The sequence below is a fragment of the Ylistrum balloti genome, unplaced genomic scaffold, assembly GCF_031769215.1.
Source record: "Ylistrum balloti isolate Yb309-2 unplaced genomic scaffold, AGI_CSIRO_Ybal_v1 Utg370028, whole genome shotgun sequence".
Taxonomy (NCBI): Eukaryota; Metazoa; Mollusca; class Bivalvia; order Pectinida; family Pectinidae; genus Ylistrum; species Ylistrum balloti.
In genome coordinates, this window is record NW_026782092.1 from 1011738 (window position 1) to 1027162 (window position 15425).

General features: G+C 34.2%; 3 protein-coding genes across 3 annotated transcripts; 2 read left to right on the forward strand and 1 right to left on the reverse strand.

Moving 5' to 3' along the window:
• Nucleotides 1–161: 161 nt before the first annotated feature.
• On the forward strand, nucleotides 162–6204 carry LOC132548838 (dynein regulatory complex protein 10-like). The gene is made up of 4 exons (XM_060212733.1): nucleotides 162–1257; nucleotides 1526–1759; nucleotides 4794–4865; nucleotides 5170–6204. Exons 1-4 carry the CDS (start codon nucleotides 280–282, stop codon nucleotides 5437–5439), a joined length of 1554 nt encoding a protein of 517 aa, XP_060068716.1. The 5' UTR covers nucleotides 162–279; the 3' UTR covers nucleotides 5440–6204.
• A 379-nt stretch (nucleotides 6205–6583) lies between these two features.
• On the reverse strand, nucleotides 6584–10952 carry LOC132548820 (uncharacterized). Its single transcript, XM_060212713.1, has 4 exons — nucleotides 10886–10952; nucleotides 9656–9744; nucleotides 8915–9009; nucleotides 6584–7149 (listed from the first exon to the last, which is right to left on the reverse strand). The coding sequence occupies exons 2-4, from the start codon at nucleotides 9719–9721 to the stop codon at nucleotides 7047–7049; spliced, it is 264 nt and encodes an 87-aa protein (XP_060068696.1). The 5' UTR covers nucleotides 9722–9744; nucleotides 10886–10952; the 3' UTR covers nucleotides 6584–7046.
• Nucleotides 10953–11223: 271 nt separating this feature from the next.
• Nucleotides 11224–14051, forward strand: LOC132548839 (protein adenylyltransferase SelO-like). The gene is made up of 2 exons (XM_060212734.1): nucleotides 11224–11893; nucleotides 12554–14051. Exons 1-2 carry the CDS (start codon nucleotides 11224–11226, stop codon nucleotides 13639–13641), a joined length of 1758 nt encoding a protein of 585 aa, XP_060068717.1. The 3' UTR covers nucleotides 13642–14051.
• Nucleotides 14052–15425: the final 1374 nt, after the last annotated feature.

Consider the following 15425-nt stretch of genomic DNA (forward strand, 5'->3'; position numbering starts at 1 on the left):
TATGAAATTATGTTCAAATGAAGTCGAAAAATATTGAACTACTTGTTGTCAGTGTAGTAGAACTAAACAATGAATGAGTGATTTGGTCAAGAATGGCGTGAATGAAAACACAGGGCGCCGAAATAAGTATTGAACAGGTCATTTTAATCGGTTGTACCTTTCAACTGTGGAAATGATTACGGTATAGAGGTAATCCAAAATTAAGTTTTTCGTTAAAAAGGTTAAGTTTATAACTTATCACCTCTGATTCTTTACATAAAAACAGTTAAATCTTCAAAAATGGCGACTGCGGGTATCCAAAGTATGGTGGAAACACTTCCAGTGGAGCCAACCATGCAAATAAAGTTGCAAATGCCACGTCCACCGAAAGGTGTCCCGGGAGCAGGAGGCCCCAGCAAAATGAGGAATAGACTTAGACTAGATCCATCAAGGGCTTTAGAACCGGCCAGGAAAAAAATTGCTACAATAGAAGCACAACGAGTTATGTCAGTATTTGAAGACACCATCCACAGGATAGAAATGGTCAGTATACTGCCATATTTATTGAATAACGTTGACAGGTTTCGTGTTAGTCTGGGAGCTGAACTAGCAGGGCATTTGGAAAATCACCAAGTAATCCAGGAAAGCTATCAGGAGATTAAACAGCAGCTTGATATACAAATAAGACAAAACCGTAAACAGCATCAGAAAGTTACTGCACGTCCAAGTACAGGGGGTTCTTTCACCAGTGAAGGAAGAGCCTACAGTCAATACAGTGGAGATGATACTACTGCTCCAACAATGCCAACAGAGGAAAGTGAGATGAAGGATGACAAGGGCATGGATGTATTTGATGAAGCTGAAGAAGATGCACAGAGTGAGCGACAGTCAAGCTCTCGACAAAGCGATGTGTCAAATATTAGCGCAGCCAGCTTCAACAGCACAATTGATCGAACCATGAGGAATTTGAATTTAGTTGCTCAACAGCTGAGTACTTCCTGCAAAAATATCATCCGATGTTTTTATCTCAATACTGCGGCAATGAAGACCATAATGAACCAGGCAAGCTCTACCATTCCTAACAGTAACAAGTTGCTGATTCAGTACCTAAATGAACTGAAGGAGATTCTCCTGAATAAACTGCTAACAACTCCTGAAGAAGAGAGTGAAAGGATGGATTACATCCAAGAAATTTCTCTGAGAGAGAGAAATAATGCTGCTATCATTGAGAAATTGGAGGAAGAATTGAGAGCTGCCATGGCTGATAAAGACGAAGAGGTATGTGTATAGTTGCAGCTCGTTTGATGGGTCTAGGTTAGCTCCCTTTGTATTTTAGGGTGACGTGATTACAATAAAATTTGAATAAGCATAAGACATAAGATTTTCATGTGTTGCAAAAATTCAATATGATGTCATGTAAAATTGCTGGTTGTAGTTTGTAATTGATGTTTTGCAGTTCTTTTTTCTTCAAATATAACGGATCACTTCATGGTTCTGAAAATATGCCATTATTTTTAAACATGAAACTTTCATAAAATTTTTACAGATCAAAAAGAAAAATGATGTAATCAGGAGAATTCAAGCTGATCTCCGCCAGATTGAGAAATTCTCTGAGGAAAATATGAAACGAGTCCAAACTGAAGCAGAGAAACAGGAGGCAGCCGACATTAAGACAAGCGATGGAAAGAAACAGCGGTTACTTCAGGAACTACAGCAACTGAAGACCCAGAATCAGAATTTGATTACGGAGCACAGAGAAAGCGAACAGGATTTGAGAAGAGTGTGTATTAGTACATTGTGTGCTGGGCATGGCTAGATATAGTAGATGGCATATCCCTGATAGTTGCACTTTAGATACCTATACTGTAGTGGCACTGGACTGGTTCTGTCTTCCCCTACACTGGTAGTCAACCCTCTCACTCTCACAACTTTCTTATCCTTTCACTCTCTATTTCTTATCAGCATCATAAATAACCTGCATCTATTGTGAAAATAAAAGATATCAGCTGTCAGTAGAAACTATTTAAAGTTCACATCTGCATTTGGTATAAAAATCAAATATTGCTTAAAAATATTATACTTGTCTGCTGAAAGGTCATAACATTTGACCTAAAGCTTGATGAATAGAGAAATTATCATAAGATTTGCTGGATTAATTTGATGAATTGAAGTCATTTAGATACTTGTAAATGATCTATTTATTATCTATATAGTTATTAATATAATAATTTTATACATTTCAAGAAAAAGTATAATTACAAACTGGTGAACATTTCATTGCATCATTGAGATATGGTTTTAACAAATATGGACATATGAAACTTGGTATTTCTGATGCTGATATTATAGATGTACCTATTTGTTTCTCCTTTTTGTTTCAGATAATGTATCATGATACAAATCTCTTAATTCTGTCAGTAGCATCTAACTTTTAAAAAATGCTTAGTCAGCAATATTTTCATCTTTTTGGAATTATGGAAATGCTAGATAACCTTAAACTTCTTATTACAAGATACAACATGGCAACAGAGTATCTGAAAATACCCTGGCTATTCACGGGGCTATATAAATGCAGAAAATACCCTGGCTGTTCACAGGACTATAACCACAACAAACAAACAATCAGAACATGAAATGAAACATAACTCATACACATTTTTGATATTGCTTTTCATCAGTTTTTTTAATCACGTTTATCATATAATATGCAAACAATCAAAAAAATATATCAGATATATCCAAAATTATGCATAAAAAATTCAAGTTCAGTTTCTTTTGAATTTTCATAAACATTTTCTGTATTATTTTGTCTATTGCCAAAATAATAGGGTATTTTGTCATCAGCTATTTTGATTTTTTTTCTCAACTACATAACGAAAAAAAGAACTAAGAATGAGATTACCATCATTGCAGTAACAGTAATTTCACATCAAATGAAAACATTATGTTAAATCCAGTTGAATTTTAAAGATACTGACTTATTTCACCTGATGTTATACGGGATAAAATTGAACAAACAATCATGCTCACATCTAATTTGGAAAGTCTAAGGAAAAAAAGGAAGAAATTATGAGAACAACATTTTAATTGCAAAATTAGAGAAACTACATTGTATTTCAGTTAAATGAGCTAGTGTATATTCAACCTGCTAATATCAGCTCATTATGCATGCATATCTATTTATAGTTTGAAAATAAAAGCTGCCTTTATAAGTGAAAGCGTGTCTTCTCAAAAACTAAGATCTTAAAGAGCTTACTCAGAATATCAAATATATTATTCATATGTTAAGAAGGCACTGGGTAATGCATTTAGATTAAAGATTAACAATTTTCATCTTCATTGCAATTTCAGCATTTCACTAAATCAGAAAAATGCAATAAATTTTGCTTTGCTAAAATCAGCTGCAATTAGAACTGCTTATGAATCAGACAATGGCATTTTATAGTCTGTTATTTTGTCAAATGCCGAATTAGTGATATACATAAAAATTAGTCAGTTAAAAGAGTGTCAGAATTAGTCAAGTACTTGAATCCTGCTTTTCTTTCTTTGAAAATTTTTTTTAGAAATTAGAAAAAAAACTCAGGAAACATTTTATTTTGTATTGTTTCAAGGTATATTAACTACATGTATGGACAGTTAGTTGGGAATTTGTGTCCCTGTGGGTGTACTCTACTAGTTTTATGTGAAATGTACCCATTTTTTTTTTTTTTTTATATAAAACCTGGATATTAGATAAAGCATGCATACAGATTGTTCTTTACAGTGTTTCTGGACTCCTGGAATTTATTTTTGATGAAGTAGAGTAAATGATACTGAATGTTTTTCTCTTTTCAATAAACTCTGAAGTATTTTAAACAAGTTCAAAAAATACCTGGTATTGTGTGTTGGAAAGAAATAATTCAAACAATGGTGTTTAGGTATATTTATTGTAATAAACTGTATGTAAAGTATTATAGATTGTTGTGCTAATCTAAATTATATCCTCCTTGTTCTTACAATATGATTGTGTCAGGGAGATGGGGGGAGGTATATTGTTATGATGCTAAAAAGAAAAAGGTGAAAGATTTTGTACAAATTGTGAAACACAATAGTTTTTATATGCTGATAGAGAATGCTACAGGACTGGGACTAGAAAGTTGATAATGGTAGCACACCAAAAATTATTAGGCATAAGAATAAATAATTATATAACAAAAATTGAATAACATTTATATATATATATATATATATAGATAGATAGATAGATAAACATACACAATTTGTTGGTTTTAATGAAAGCATTAGCATATTGCAGTGTCCTTGTAAAAGATCAGTGTGAGATCAGAGCCCTACCCCAGTGCCACACCCCCACCCCATCGCTGTACCTAGCCCTGCACTAGTACCCCTGTTCTGCACAATCCTACTCACTTCTTGTCCCTTTGGTTCTGTCGTCCAAATTTAGAATCTGGTTCTTCTCTTGCATGCTAGACTCTGTTACAACATTCAGTAGTAGTAGTTCAATATCTTATAGTATTCTATTAATATACATTATCTATTCATCTTTATATAATTGGCAATATTTGTATTTTTCAAGGAATGTAATTTAAATCAAAATGATCTTATTTGCCATAATTACATAAAATGCAAGAAAAAAAAAATTTAAAATTCAAAAAGGTGAAAGGAAGTTGTAAGTAAAATATCCTTGATCAGCATAAGATAGCTTCAGTTATTTTATCATTTAACAGAAATGAACATGTTCTACATATAGTAAGTAGTTTGCATAATTGCTGGTTTTGAGGTGATTTGTGTTCTAACTGTATGAGTGACATTTCCAGAAAAAGTTCAGGGTGGAGTCCCAGGTGGAAAACTTGATACAAAAGTTTGATGCCGATATGACCGAGAGACAGGTAAAAGAATTTAGCTTATATATATGTTGATCAGAAGACCTGCATCCAACAGATCCCTCAGTTTCATAAAAGTTTTTTTATATGTATAACTTGTAGCTTATATTACATGTACATTTGTATTTTTCTTTAAATTAATTGAAATTAAAAGTGTATCAGCATTATTTATTGTCTTTTCTTACCCAGATTGGAATTATTGCCTTGAATAATCCACATTTACCCTGAAACTATTACAAAACAAAAATCATGAATGTAAGATAGAATTTATATTCTCACAACATCAACACAGATGTGATTTATTTTTCAGAATGAATATGAAGAGATTGACACAGAGTACACAAAAGAAAAGAAACAACTCCATGAACTGGAGGAGCGTTTCAAGACTCTGGAGGATGAGTACCAACAGATCATGGAGGAACGACGTATCGCCCGCGAGAAACGTGAAGCCGCAGAGCGTGACATGTCCAACATGGTGAAGGCTGCCACTACCATACAGGCCTTCTGGAGATCATTCAAGGTCAGGAAGGCACTCAAAGGTCGCAAGAAGAAGGGTGGTGGTGGAAAGAAGAAGAAATAAACAGCTGTGAAATCAAGATTTCATGAGAAAATTTGATGTCAAAAGCGAAATCTGGAAAAAGAAATGTTGGACTTCTTCAATTTGTTTAATATAAATAAAGGCTATTTTGTCCATTCTATGGAGTAAAAAAATATTTCAAATGCCCGTCACTCTTTATGTCATGGAACTTTTCCCTATGTATAAATCTTACACCTTCAGGACCACTTCATGTACACACTAACAGCTTGTCCAATTATTATGGTATCATTTAATTAGAAATGTAGTGATGTGCAAAAAAAAAAAGGATCAACAGTGTGTCACATTTTGATTTCTCTGAATCATTGAACAGATTCATATTTTGCTTGTATGTACCAGGTATTTGTGTAAATATTTGAAAATTCCCTTGTCATCTCTTAACGTTTCTCCAGACATCAGACTACATCAGTTCTAAAAGGTGATACATTTTTTTGTTTCTTGTGAAAAATCAATATTTGTAATTTTTGTTTACATTAAGCTAGGTAATGTAGATTTTGTGTTTGTTTTTGATGATGCTGAAAACATGCGATCTATGTACTTTTGAGATCACATGATCTTCTAAAACAAAAAATATCAGATTGGTTGTGTCAGATCTACTATAATGTGAATGCTTCTAATGACACCCAATACTGTACTAGATTGTGTCTATTCAGAAGAAAGTAGGGATATTAATATATTACATATATGATTGTTTTCATTACTTTGTGTTGACTGTGATAATAATATTGTTATTGATTTTGTAAATATTAATTAGAGATATATGTTGACTTTATTATGTCTTGAAAGCATATATATAAATGTAATTATGATATAGCTTAATGTATGCAATGTATATAATTTAACTTTACTTGTGAAAGATAAATATTTTGATTTGTTGCCTTGTAAGAGAAGATGAATTATTAACTTTGTTTACAGATTTTATCTATAACTATATACTAGTAAATAAATTTTTCACAGTGGAACAGAATATTCACTTTGAGATCTATAGGAATTGTGACATTTTTCTTCATACACATTTGATATGATACCCATCCGTCCAAGTTGAGTGCTCTCAATAAAATGGAAAATTCTATTTCAAGTTTTTTGAATTGTTATGCTTTCGTAATACATAAATCACAAAGTGCAGAAATTCTAGAAAAAGCTTTTTTTATTTGAAAAATTGTTATTGATGACAGAACATGTATACAAAATCATGAAATAAATTCTGTTACACGGATTTAACAGAAGTTGATAATCAATTTAACAATGAGACACCTAGAAATATTTGACTGGTGTCGTATAAATAGTTTCCAAGTACAATCCACCAAATTTTCCTCAATAATTTCATTTTCGAGTACAACATTTCATAATTTCACAAACAACTATTTGAGATGACACCACTGTGGACTAAGACTTTGACAACATGTTAGTCACTATCATTTTGACTATTATAGTCTTAAACTGTCATATCATTATAACTTGATGTCATTCATCTTTATCCAAGTCCGGATTTTCTTCTGTCTCCGCAGTTTGGATCATCTTCAGAGGATTTATGATTGTTACAAAATCCTTTCATTTTAATTGGAATTCTAATTAGAATTTAGAAAAAGAAATCATTGATTTTCTTTTATTTTGATCCACTGCTCTGGTGTGTACGTCTTCATAGAGAACGCATGGATTATCTTCATCTCTTCCTGCAGAGTATTGTTTACTAACCTGGAATTAAAATGTCAACAATCATACATACTGCATCAAACAATGTCTTCAATAATTAGATCTATTGTGAAATTATCCCATAAATAATCTCATTACAAAGTCAAAAACTTGCAGAAATACTACACATATAACAAAACAAAAATGATAAACAACTGTTCGAACATAAATGAAAACAATTATTTCAAACCCTTAATCTATATTTTTTAAATTGAGTTTTCTTTGTGTAATTTGTTGATTATAAAGCCAACGGTGAGATAATCAATCAACACAACAACCAATATCATATGAGATTGCATCTAACTTTATATTTTCCATATACATGCATTATGACAACAAATGTTCAATTTTAGTTTGTTTTCAAAATTTGATTCATGCAAATCAGACAGTCAACAGTAACCACAGAATTTTCATCCTTATTCACAATGCAATACATTGAATAAAAGTGTTTATGTACTATTGACCTATTTCTACTTCAACCTCAAAAGTTGTAGTCACCAAACACAAAACGTTGCTGTGATGAACTACTTTTATTGTGAACTACTTCCTAACATGATGTAATGATAACCTATGAAAACACAACATGGAAACATTTCAGTTACAGTATGCCTGCTACTTCAACTACAAGAAAATAAGTAATCCAGATTACTGTCTGTTAGGGAACCATGAAAACTAGGTCATGGTGGCTTACTTTCATATCTTTTTCAAGAATTGTGGAACTCCCAAAGATACAACATGCCAAAATTATTTACAATATATGACTGCTATTTCAACTTTTATCAACACAAAGTTAATTTAAAAAGAGAATCATCAGTCATTGTTGAACGATGTAAATTAGGCCACAGTGACCTTTCATAATGTCAGATAAAAAATACAACATACTAACAGTAGTAATAGTATATATTTTGCCACGTTTTCTTCAGGATGGCAATGTCAATTGAACATAAGTTCTTAAAACACAACCAGGAAAAGACTAGAGTGTGATTTTTCCATATGGTCACCTTCATCAGGAAAATGACCAATGTGGAGTGGTCTAACCCTGATGTACATAGTGTAAGAGATGGTAAGGCATCGTCAATTTTTTTGCCTATACTATAATCTTATGTACACTAAGGTCGAAATAGGATTAAAATTAAAGAGGAAAAAGCTGTTTGATTCCTTACCATCTCATACACTACATACCTCAGTGCTAATACGCTCCACACTGGTCATTTGTCTGATGAAGGTGACTGTATAGTCATTGAAATGTCACACTCTAATCTACTGGTTGTGTTATAAGAACTACTATCCTAGTAGAGTATGTCTGCTACTTTAACCATCATAACCTAAAATCATAATATCGTCAGTCATTTTACAATGAAATCTATGTAAAAGTGACCTACTTTGATGATACAGTTGTTGACGTCATGAAACTATAACATGCACCATTGGTTACAATATGCTTGCTATTTGAACTTACAGCTTGCACCATCTATAGTGATCTAGAATCATGTAGGTCCATAAGCCATGAAAACTAGGTCACAGTGACCTTTTATCGTATGCTTTTGTATGCTGATAAAGTAACAAAACATGCAGGCTGTTATATGAGGGGCCTATTTTAGTTCTAAACAACACAAAATATGTACATCAAAATGTTGAAGAAAATGGATTCCATTTTGCCAATCCATATGCCATGTCTCCTTGGTAATCTGACCAAAAACCTGCTTAATCTAGAAGTTCCAGTTTTTAACACGACCATTATCTTATACAAAATTTACAAAATTCTTACCTATGCCTGGCTAACAACTGTTTCCCTTCAAACTGAGGTGACACAATAACAGCATCAAACTTAGCTCCACATCCATCAGACATGTCAGTTATAGACTGATAAAAGAAAACAAATCATTTGAATTCAGTGCTTATTGATATATAATAATATGATTAGCCACACTTGACATGTTCCTTTTTTGCCACAATCATCCGACATAACATTTGCCCAACCTCGTAGGTTTTCTCAAAAGTTCCCTCAAAAATCACATCCCTTCACTTAAGAGACATTTTTGACTTTTGTGTTGTTTTGGATGAAATGTGAGGTAAAACAATTGATTGTGCTGCTCTCATGTTAGTCCAAATGGTTCTGACTATCTGTCCATAATTTTTTTCACATTACTTCCATCTGTGCTGTTAAATACATCTATATGAAAAGCAGATCTGACTTTAAATTTTCAAAGTGTGATTTTGTTTTTTGTTCCTTACTTTTACATTCTAATATAAAAAACTTACATCACCAAGTTTTGTGTGCTAAAAGGAGAAGCAATAAGCTTTATCAATTGGTATGAAAAAAACATTAAGACAAGAAGGAAGTTTATCTAATGCTTTATTTATTATCATTTTTCTATATATCACATATCTTTTGTTTTACTTTTTTAACAAACATTTAAAAAATCATGGTAGCAGTAATCATACAATGTAACTATATGATATAGTTTACATGATAACATAAAAAAATCTGTGAAAATAATTAACTCACCACATGTTCTGCTTCTATTTCTGTTTTCAGCTTGTCCTCCAGCTGTTTACCAGTTATCCCACTCATCTCCAGTTACTTCCCTTTGGCCACTAAAAATCAAATTTTCATACTAATTAACATTTAAGTTGTGAACAATGTACCAAGTCATGAGATGAAATGTCTTAATGGACCTTTTTTTGTTGTTGTTGTTGTTTTCACTTATTTTGTTATGGGTTTTTCTATACCCAAGTCCATCCCTATTCTCCCTTAGTACCAATTTTAGATTATCATAGTAATGACATAAACAGGTTGTGAACATCAGGATAGATTTAAAAGATTGCAATGGAGCATCAGCGTATCTTATTATTACCGAGTATTTTTCTCTGCTGACCTCTGAACTCTGAACATATTGGTGTACTAGTCTTAATCATTCTGACATTCTATCAACCTTTTTTATATTGGGCTGGAGCAGAGATGTATATATACGTCTCTGGCTGGAGTTAACTCCAAACTGATACAAAACAGTTGATAGAATGTCAGAATAATTCAGACTAATTGGTGTATATTAATTGGTGTACATACATAGTCTTGACTTTCACAAATCATATTCCTAAAAAAATGCTTCTCACTCTGACTGAGATATGTATATCATTTACGATAAGCTACATTGGTTAATAACATTGTAATTTTTTTATATAAATTGATAAACCAAACCACCGTTCTATCATTGCTAATTAGTTACAGATCCTGAAGATGTATGTGTTATTTAAGTCTCTCGTAAGGTAATGAAACCCTAGGTAAATTTTGTAAGTTAATTCATGCTAAAACTAGATCAGTTTACCAAAGCATGATTTCACTGTTCAAGTTAACTTGATTTATTGAATTTTAAAAAATGTTATTGCAACCAGGATTCCGATACCGATCTATCACACTGTGGTGGCAAAAATTCGCGTGAACAAACCGTATGCGTGTTACAATTATACAATGTACGTTTTGGGTTGTTTTTTTTTTTTCAAAACGACGTATTATGACTTATATGTATACCAATGTGTCTAAATTCAGAGAAGATAGTTCTTTTTCATTGTACAGTGATCCAATTATGAAACTCTTCGTCAAAACTGGTGACGTTTGTCATTATATGCGAGTCAAGGTTTAATACACAGTGTAATTCTGTAATAAAACACACAAAAAGATGTCACTTAAAAAATAGCAATATGCATTTTTGGCGCTGAAATATCAGCTGTGGATTACCGCTAGGTCTTTTATGGCAATCACGTTAGTTTTTCACCAGTAGAATCAAGAAACGGAAGTCGTGTATCTGCTTTCAATTTATTCGGTCAGACTGATTCGACTAGCCATTTAGACAGAAATGATATTGAACGCACTATTAGTGATGATGTTAAAGATCGTACAAATTAGATAAATCAACAGAGCACTTGCTATAGACGTATTGGTTTAAGACTGTATAATGATTAACGACAACGAGAAACGCAGCGATAATAATGTTAAATATTTTATACTTATAAATCGCTTCAACCGATTAAAGAAAAGTAAAACCAAACACGTCATATCCGTAAACATGTTGAGTGATGTTTCCACGTTTCCACTTTCGATTTATCTTAATTTGGGCAGTTTTATTAGTACATTTTGCAGAAACGTACCGGAATTCTAATTCATGTGTTGGGCCTTTCAACAAACGATGTCTGTACTCCGATTTCCGCTGCTTTATTTCTGTTGTAGACACTTGTGATGTTGAAAGCTCACTTGTGTCGACCTTAGAGGACTGGAAATTCAACGATGAAAACGTGCTTCTTGACGAATTTCCTATTGATCCAGTACAAGATAATTATGTTCGTCAAGTAAGAAACGTTGTGTTTTCTATAACGCCACCTGTCCCCTTACGCACGGAGGCGACATTAGTTGCTACATCAGACGATGTGTTGGTGAATATTTTGGATCTTGACCCGGTTGTCATTCGCAGTAGAGAATTCACTGACTTTGTGAGTGGCACTGTTAATTTGCATGGAGCTGTACCATTGACCCACAGATATGGTGGTCACCAGTTTGGAAGCTGGGCGGGTCAGCTTGGGGACGGACGCGCTGTCATGTTGGGAGAATATATAAATAGTAATGGAGAAAGATGGGAACTTCAGTTGAAGGGGTCGGGACTGACCCCATACTCTCGCCGTGGTGACGGTCGGGCCGTGATACGCTCGTCTGTTCGGGAGTTTCTATGCAGCGAAGCTCTTTATCACCTTGGTAAGAAATACACATACACAATTTACATGTACTTGCGACTATTGTATATGCATATTTTAATTACATACGACATTTTCTTATATTTTTTTTTCAATGTGTATAACTTTATACAGTCTTTATCTATACATGCTTATGCCTTTGAATGAGTTTACTCCTCAAATGTATTGATAGAAGTGCACGGATCTCTAATACATTCCATGCATGTAATTATTTGTAAACGTTATTGCCAAAAGTGAAAGTTTTGACTCAAGTCAGTGAAATCAAGTAAATTATAAAACCATCTCCATTTGACAAATGTAGCTTTACATGTAAATGTACGTATCAATAGTATTCATGAAATTATACTAAAACTCCATACCATCTTTTTGAACAGCTGACTGATTTGTAGATTACGCCTTTTTTATTAACAATACACACTAAATCAACGAATAAGTCATGTGGGTATTAGTAATGGCAGATCTTGATCCACACACAAAAGACTTTTCACCACCTTATAATATTATGGTGTTAAAGTAAATCTATAATTGAAATACACAATGTTTGTTAAAGTGGTGAAAAGAGGCAATATTCTGAGGGAGACTTTAAAACTGTCTTGATTGTTTTTTTGGGGGTTTTTTTTTTGCGTGTTCTCATGTCGATTTTTTATTACCATTTCGTAAGGTGTGCCCACGAGTCGAGCTGCCTCCTTAGTGGTCAGTCAGGACCCTGTCACTCGTGACCAGTTTTACGACGGCCACCCTCAGACGGAGCGAGCAGCTATAGTACTACGTGTTTCACAATCGTGGTTCAGATTCGGATCTCTAGAAATCCTGGCACGAAGCAGAGAAATTGATTTACTGAGACAGCTCACTGATTTTATCATCAAAATGTATTTTTTAGACATCGACCAACACTCGCCTGACAGATATTTGGAGTTATATAGTACAATAGTGGAACAAACCGCCGCCATGATTGTCACGTGGCAAGCTGTTGGGTTCACGCACGGGGTCTGCAACACGGACAATTTCAGCATCCTTTCCCAGACTATTGATTTCGGACCGTTTGGGTTTCTAGAAGAGTACAACCCAGCATTTGTTCCTAACACTTCAGACGACGAGGGCCGATATAGTTATGAAAGACAACCAGATGTTGGTTTTTATAACCTAGATAAACTTCGACTTGCTCTTCAGCCATTACTGACCACAGGTCAGGCCAAACAGATGACGGTAATACTCAAAGGGTACATAGATATTTACAAAGCGAAGTTCATGAATATTTTCAGAAGAAAAATAGGGTTATCGAAGTATATGGAGGATGATGAACAGATCATTGCAGTATTGCTGAAAATGATGGAAGAAACTAAAGCAGATTTTACAATGTCATTTCGACAGTTATCAGAGCTAAATATCAATGATTTGGAGAGAGTTATGTTGTTACCAGACACCAGAGCATGGGCGTTGAAAAAGCTAGCCTCTCACGATTGGTTTATTGCGTGGGTTAAAATGTACAAGGCAGCGCTAGCGAGCCAGAACGTGTCCGAATCAAACAGACGAAAGATCATGAAGTCGACCAATCCGCGATATGTACTCAGGAACTGGATAGCACAAAAAGCCATTACTAAAGCGGAAGACGGTGACTTTAGCGAGGTTGTCAAGGTGTTACGAGTATTGGAAAGGCCTTTTGATGTTCAGGAGGAAGCCGAGACCAATGGATTTGCTTCCTCCCCTCCTGAGTGGGCAAAGGCACTCCGGGTCAGTTGCTCATCGTGAATTGTTTGTTGACGCTCCAACAGTGGATCCATTTATTGATATTTGTCTATAAAACATATATTTATTACCGTAACAATATCTAGTTTTTAATCAATTATAATTGGGATGTATACTAGAAGATCTTTCCATCAGATATAGTATGAGGAGGAACAAGGATGTTTGTGAAAAAAACATACAAGGGATTAACACCTTTTAATACAAATTAAGATAGGATAGGTTAGAGCCAAACAAAGAACAAAACTGCATCATACAACTGTTTCGTCCATCCAGGGCTCACTAGTGATGCGTAGTGCCTAAATTTAAAATCTAAGTGTCGACAGAGGAACGTGATCTAAAGAACTGTCAGAATATAGATGGGAAGGTGCACTAGCCCCATAATTCAATACATTTCGTAAAAGTTGTTTTGCTGGAGGTACAAGCATTTGTTTCGTGTCTTTCTCTTTTTAAAGTGTTCTTCATGAAGGTTCCATAATTCGAAATCGTCAATATAAATGACAGAATTTAAGGAGTACGTCCCTAACTAGCATCATTTCCTCCACACCAATATTGTTTTCTAAAAAAATAACTTAAGTTACGCAACCAAGGTTAAAAGACGTTTATGAATTTCGGGCAGGATTGATTACCGAAATTTTTCTTAAAGCTGCTGGATGGAACTTAATCAAATTAATTACCATTTATATAAAGCAACAACAATGTTCTATTCATTTGTTTCTTGTACATGTACCTGACAATTCTCCTGATACATCAACAGGTTGACCCATATAGTACGGTGAAAGCTGTCATAATATCTGTTTTCATAAGGTGCTTGTGTTTTCTCGAAACATGACCAAAGAAGTTATGTTAAAAAGACGGTTGAGGACTGCATCACAGAAAGATACGTTTTCAAGATGTCGTGCCTTTTCATAGCAATACTAAGAGACCATTCTTTCAAATGGTAGCTTCCTTTTGGTCAAAGTAAACATGGGTTACATTTAATGAGTAGATGATCCAAATCATGATGGGTACTGTTATGGTATTACGACTTTGTGAGTATTACTTGAGGATCGGATGGCGCAGTGGTAACGCACTCGCCTTCACCTAGCCGCTCGGGGTTCGATTCCTGGAATGGAAGTGAAAAGGTATGGGGTCACCTGCCCTCTCACTTCGGTGTCCTCCCAAACTAAGATCCTCGCGCGCTTCCATCTGAGCCAATAAGAGTGATTATTATAAGCTTAGACAATAACAGCAGTTAATATTTATTTATTGTAAAAAGGACACAAGTAATACCACAATATCTCCTAAAGGACGCTCACGGATTGCTGTCCTTGAGAATACAGGTAGTAAACACTGCCGGTGGACTTTAAGTCCATGAGGTTTGCCGTTACCTGCATGTCACCTTTATTTTCATTCGAATCGTGGTTCGGCTCAGAATATACATGTATTTGAGGTTCTTCTAAAAGTTACCAGATATAGGAAAATAACGAAATTAATCTAATTATGAGACTAGTGACATTACTTTACATCACTTTAGATATTCCTCAGTTGGTATCAAAATTTTAAGCACCTTAGCATCACTAGCGATACCTAGAAGGACGAAACAACTGTATGATGTAGCATCACTGTTGAGACCTAGAAGGACGAAACAACTGTATGATGTAGCATCACTTACGAGCCCTAGAAGGACGGAACAGCGGTATGATGTAGCGTCACTGTCGAGACCTAGAAGGACGAATCAGCTGTATGATTTAACAGCACTGTCGAGGTACCTAGAAAAACAAAACAGCTGTATGATTTAACATCACTGT

What these genes read in the sequence shown, in the direction of transcription:
- LOC132548820 (XM_060212713.1), bottom strand. Translation starts at nt 9,721, where the DNA reads ATGAGTGGGATAACTGGTAAACAGCTGGAGGACAAGCTGAAAACAGAA. An exon ending in AAATAGAAGCAGAACATGTG is followed by an intron (nt 9,010 to 9,655) that starts GTGAGTTAATTA and finishes TTCTTTTATCAG; the next exon opens with TCTATAACTGACATGTCTGA. An exon ending in CAGTTGTTAGCCAGGCATAG is followed by an intron (nt 7,150 to 8,914) that starts GTAAGAATTTTG and finishes TTTTAATTCCAG; the next exon opens with GTTAGTAAACAATACTCTGC.
- LOC132548838 (XM_060212733.1), top strand. Translation starts at nt 280, where the DNA reads ATGGCGACTGCGGGTATCCAAAGTATGGTGGAAACACTTCCAGTGGAG. An exon ending in TGGCTGATAAAGACGAAGAG is followed by an intron (nt 1,258 to 1,525) that starts GTATGTGTATAG and finishes AAATTTTTACAG; the next exon opens with ATCAAAAAGAAAAATGATGT. An exon ending in CCGATATGACCGAGAGACAG is followed by an intron (nt 4,866 to 5,169) that starts GTAAAAGAATTT and finishes TTTATTTTTCAG; the next exon opens with AATGAATATGAAGAGATTGA.
- LOC132548839 (XM_060212734.1), top strand. Translation starts at nt 11,224, where the DNA reads ATGTTTCCACGTTTCCACTTTCGATTTATCTTAATTTGGGCAGTTTTA. An exon ending in CGAAGCTCTTTATCACCTTG is followed by an intron (nt 11,894 to 12,553) that starts GTAAGAAATACA and finishes CCATTTCGTAAG; the next exon opens with GTGTGCCCACGAGTCGAGCT.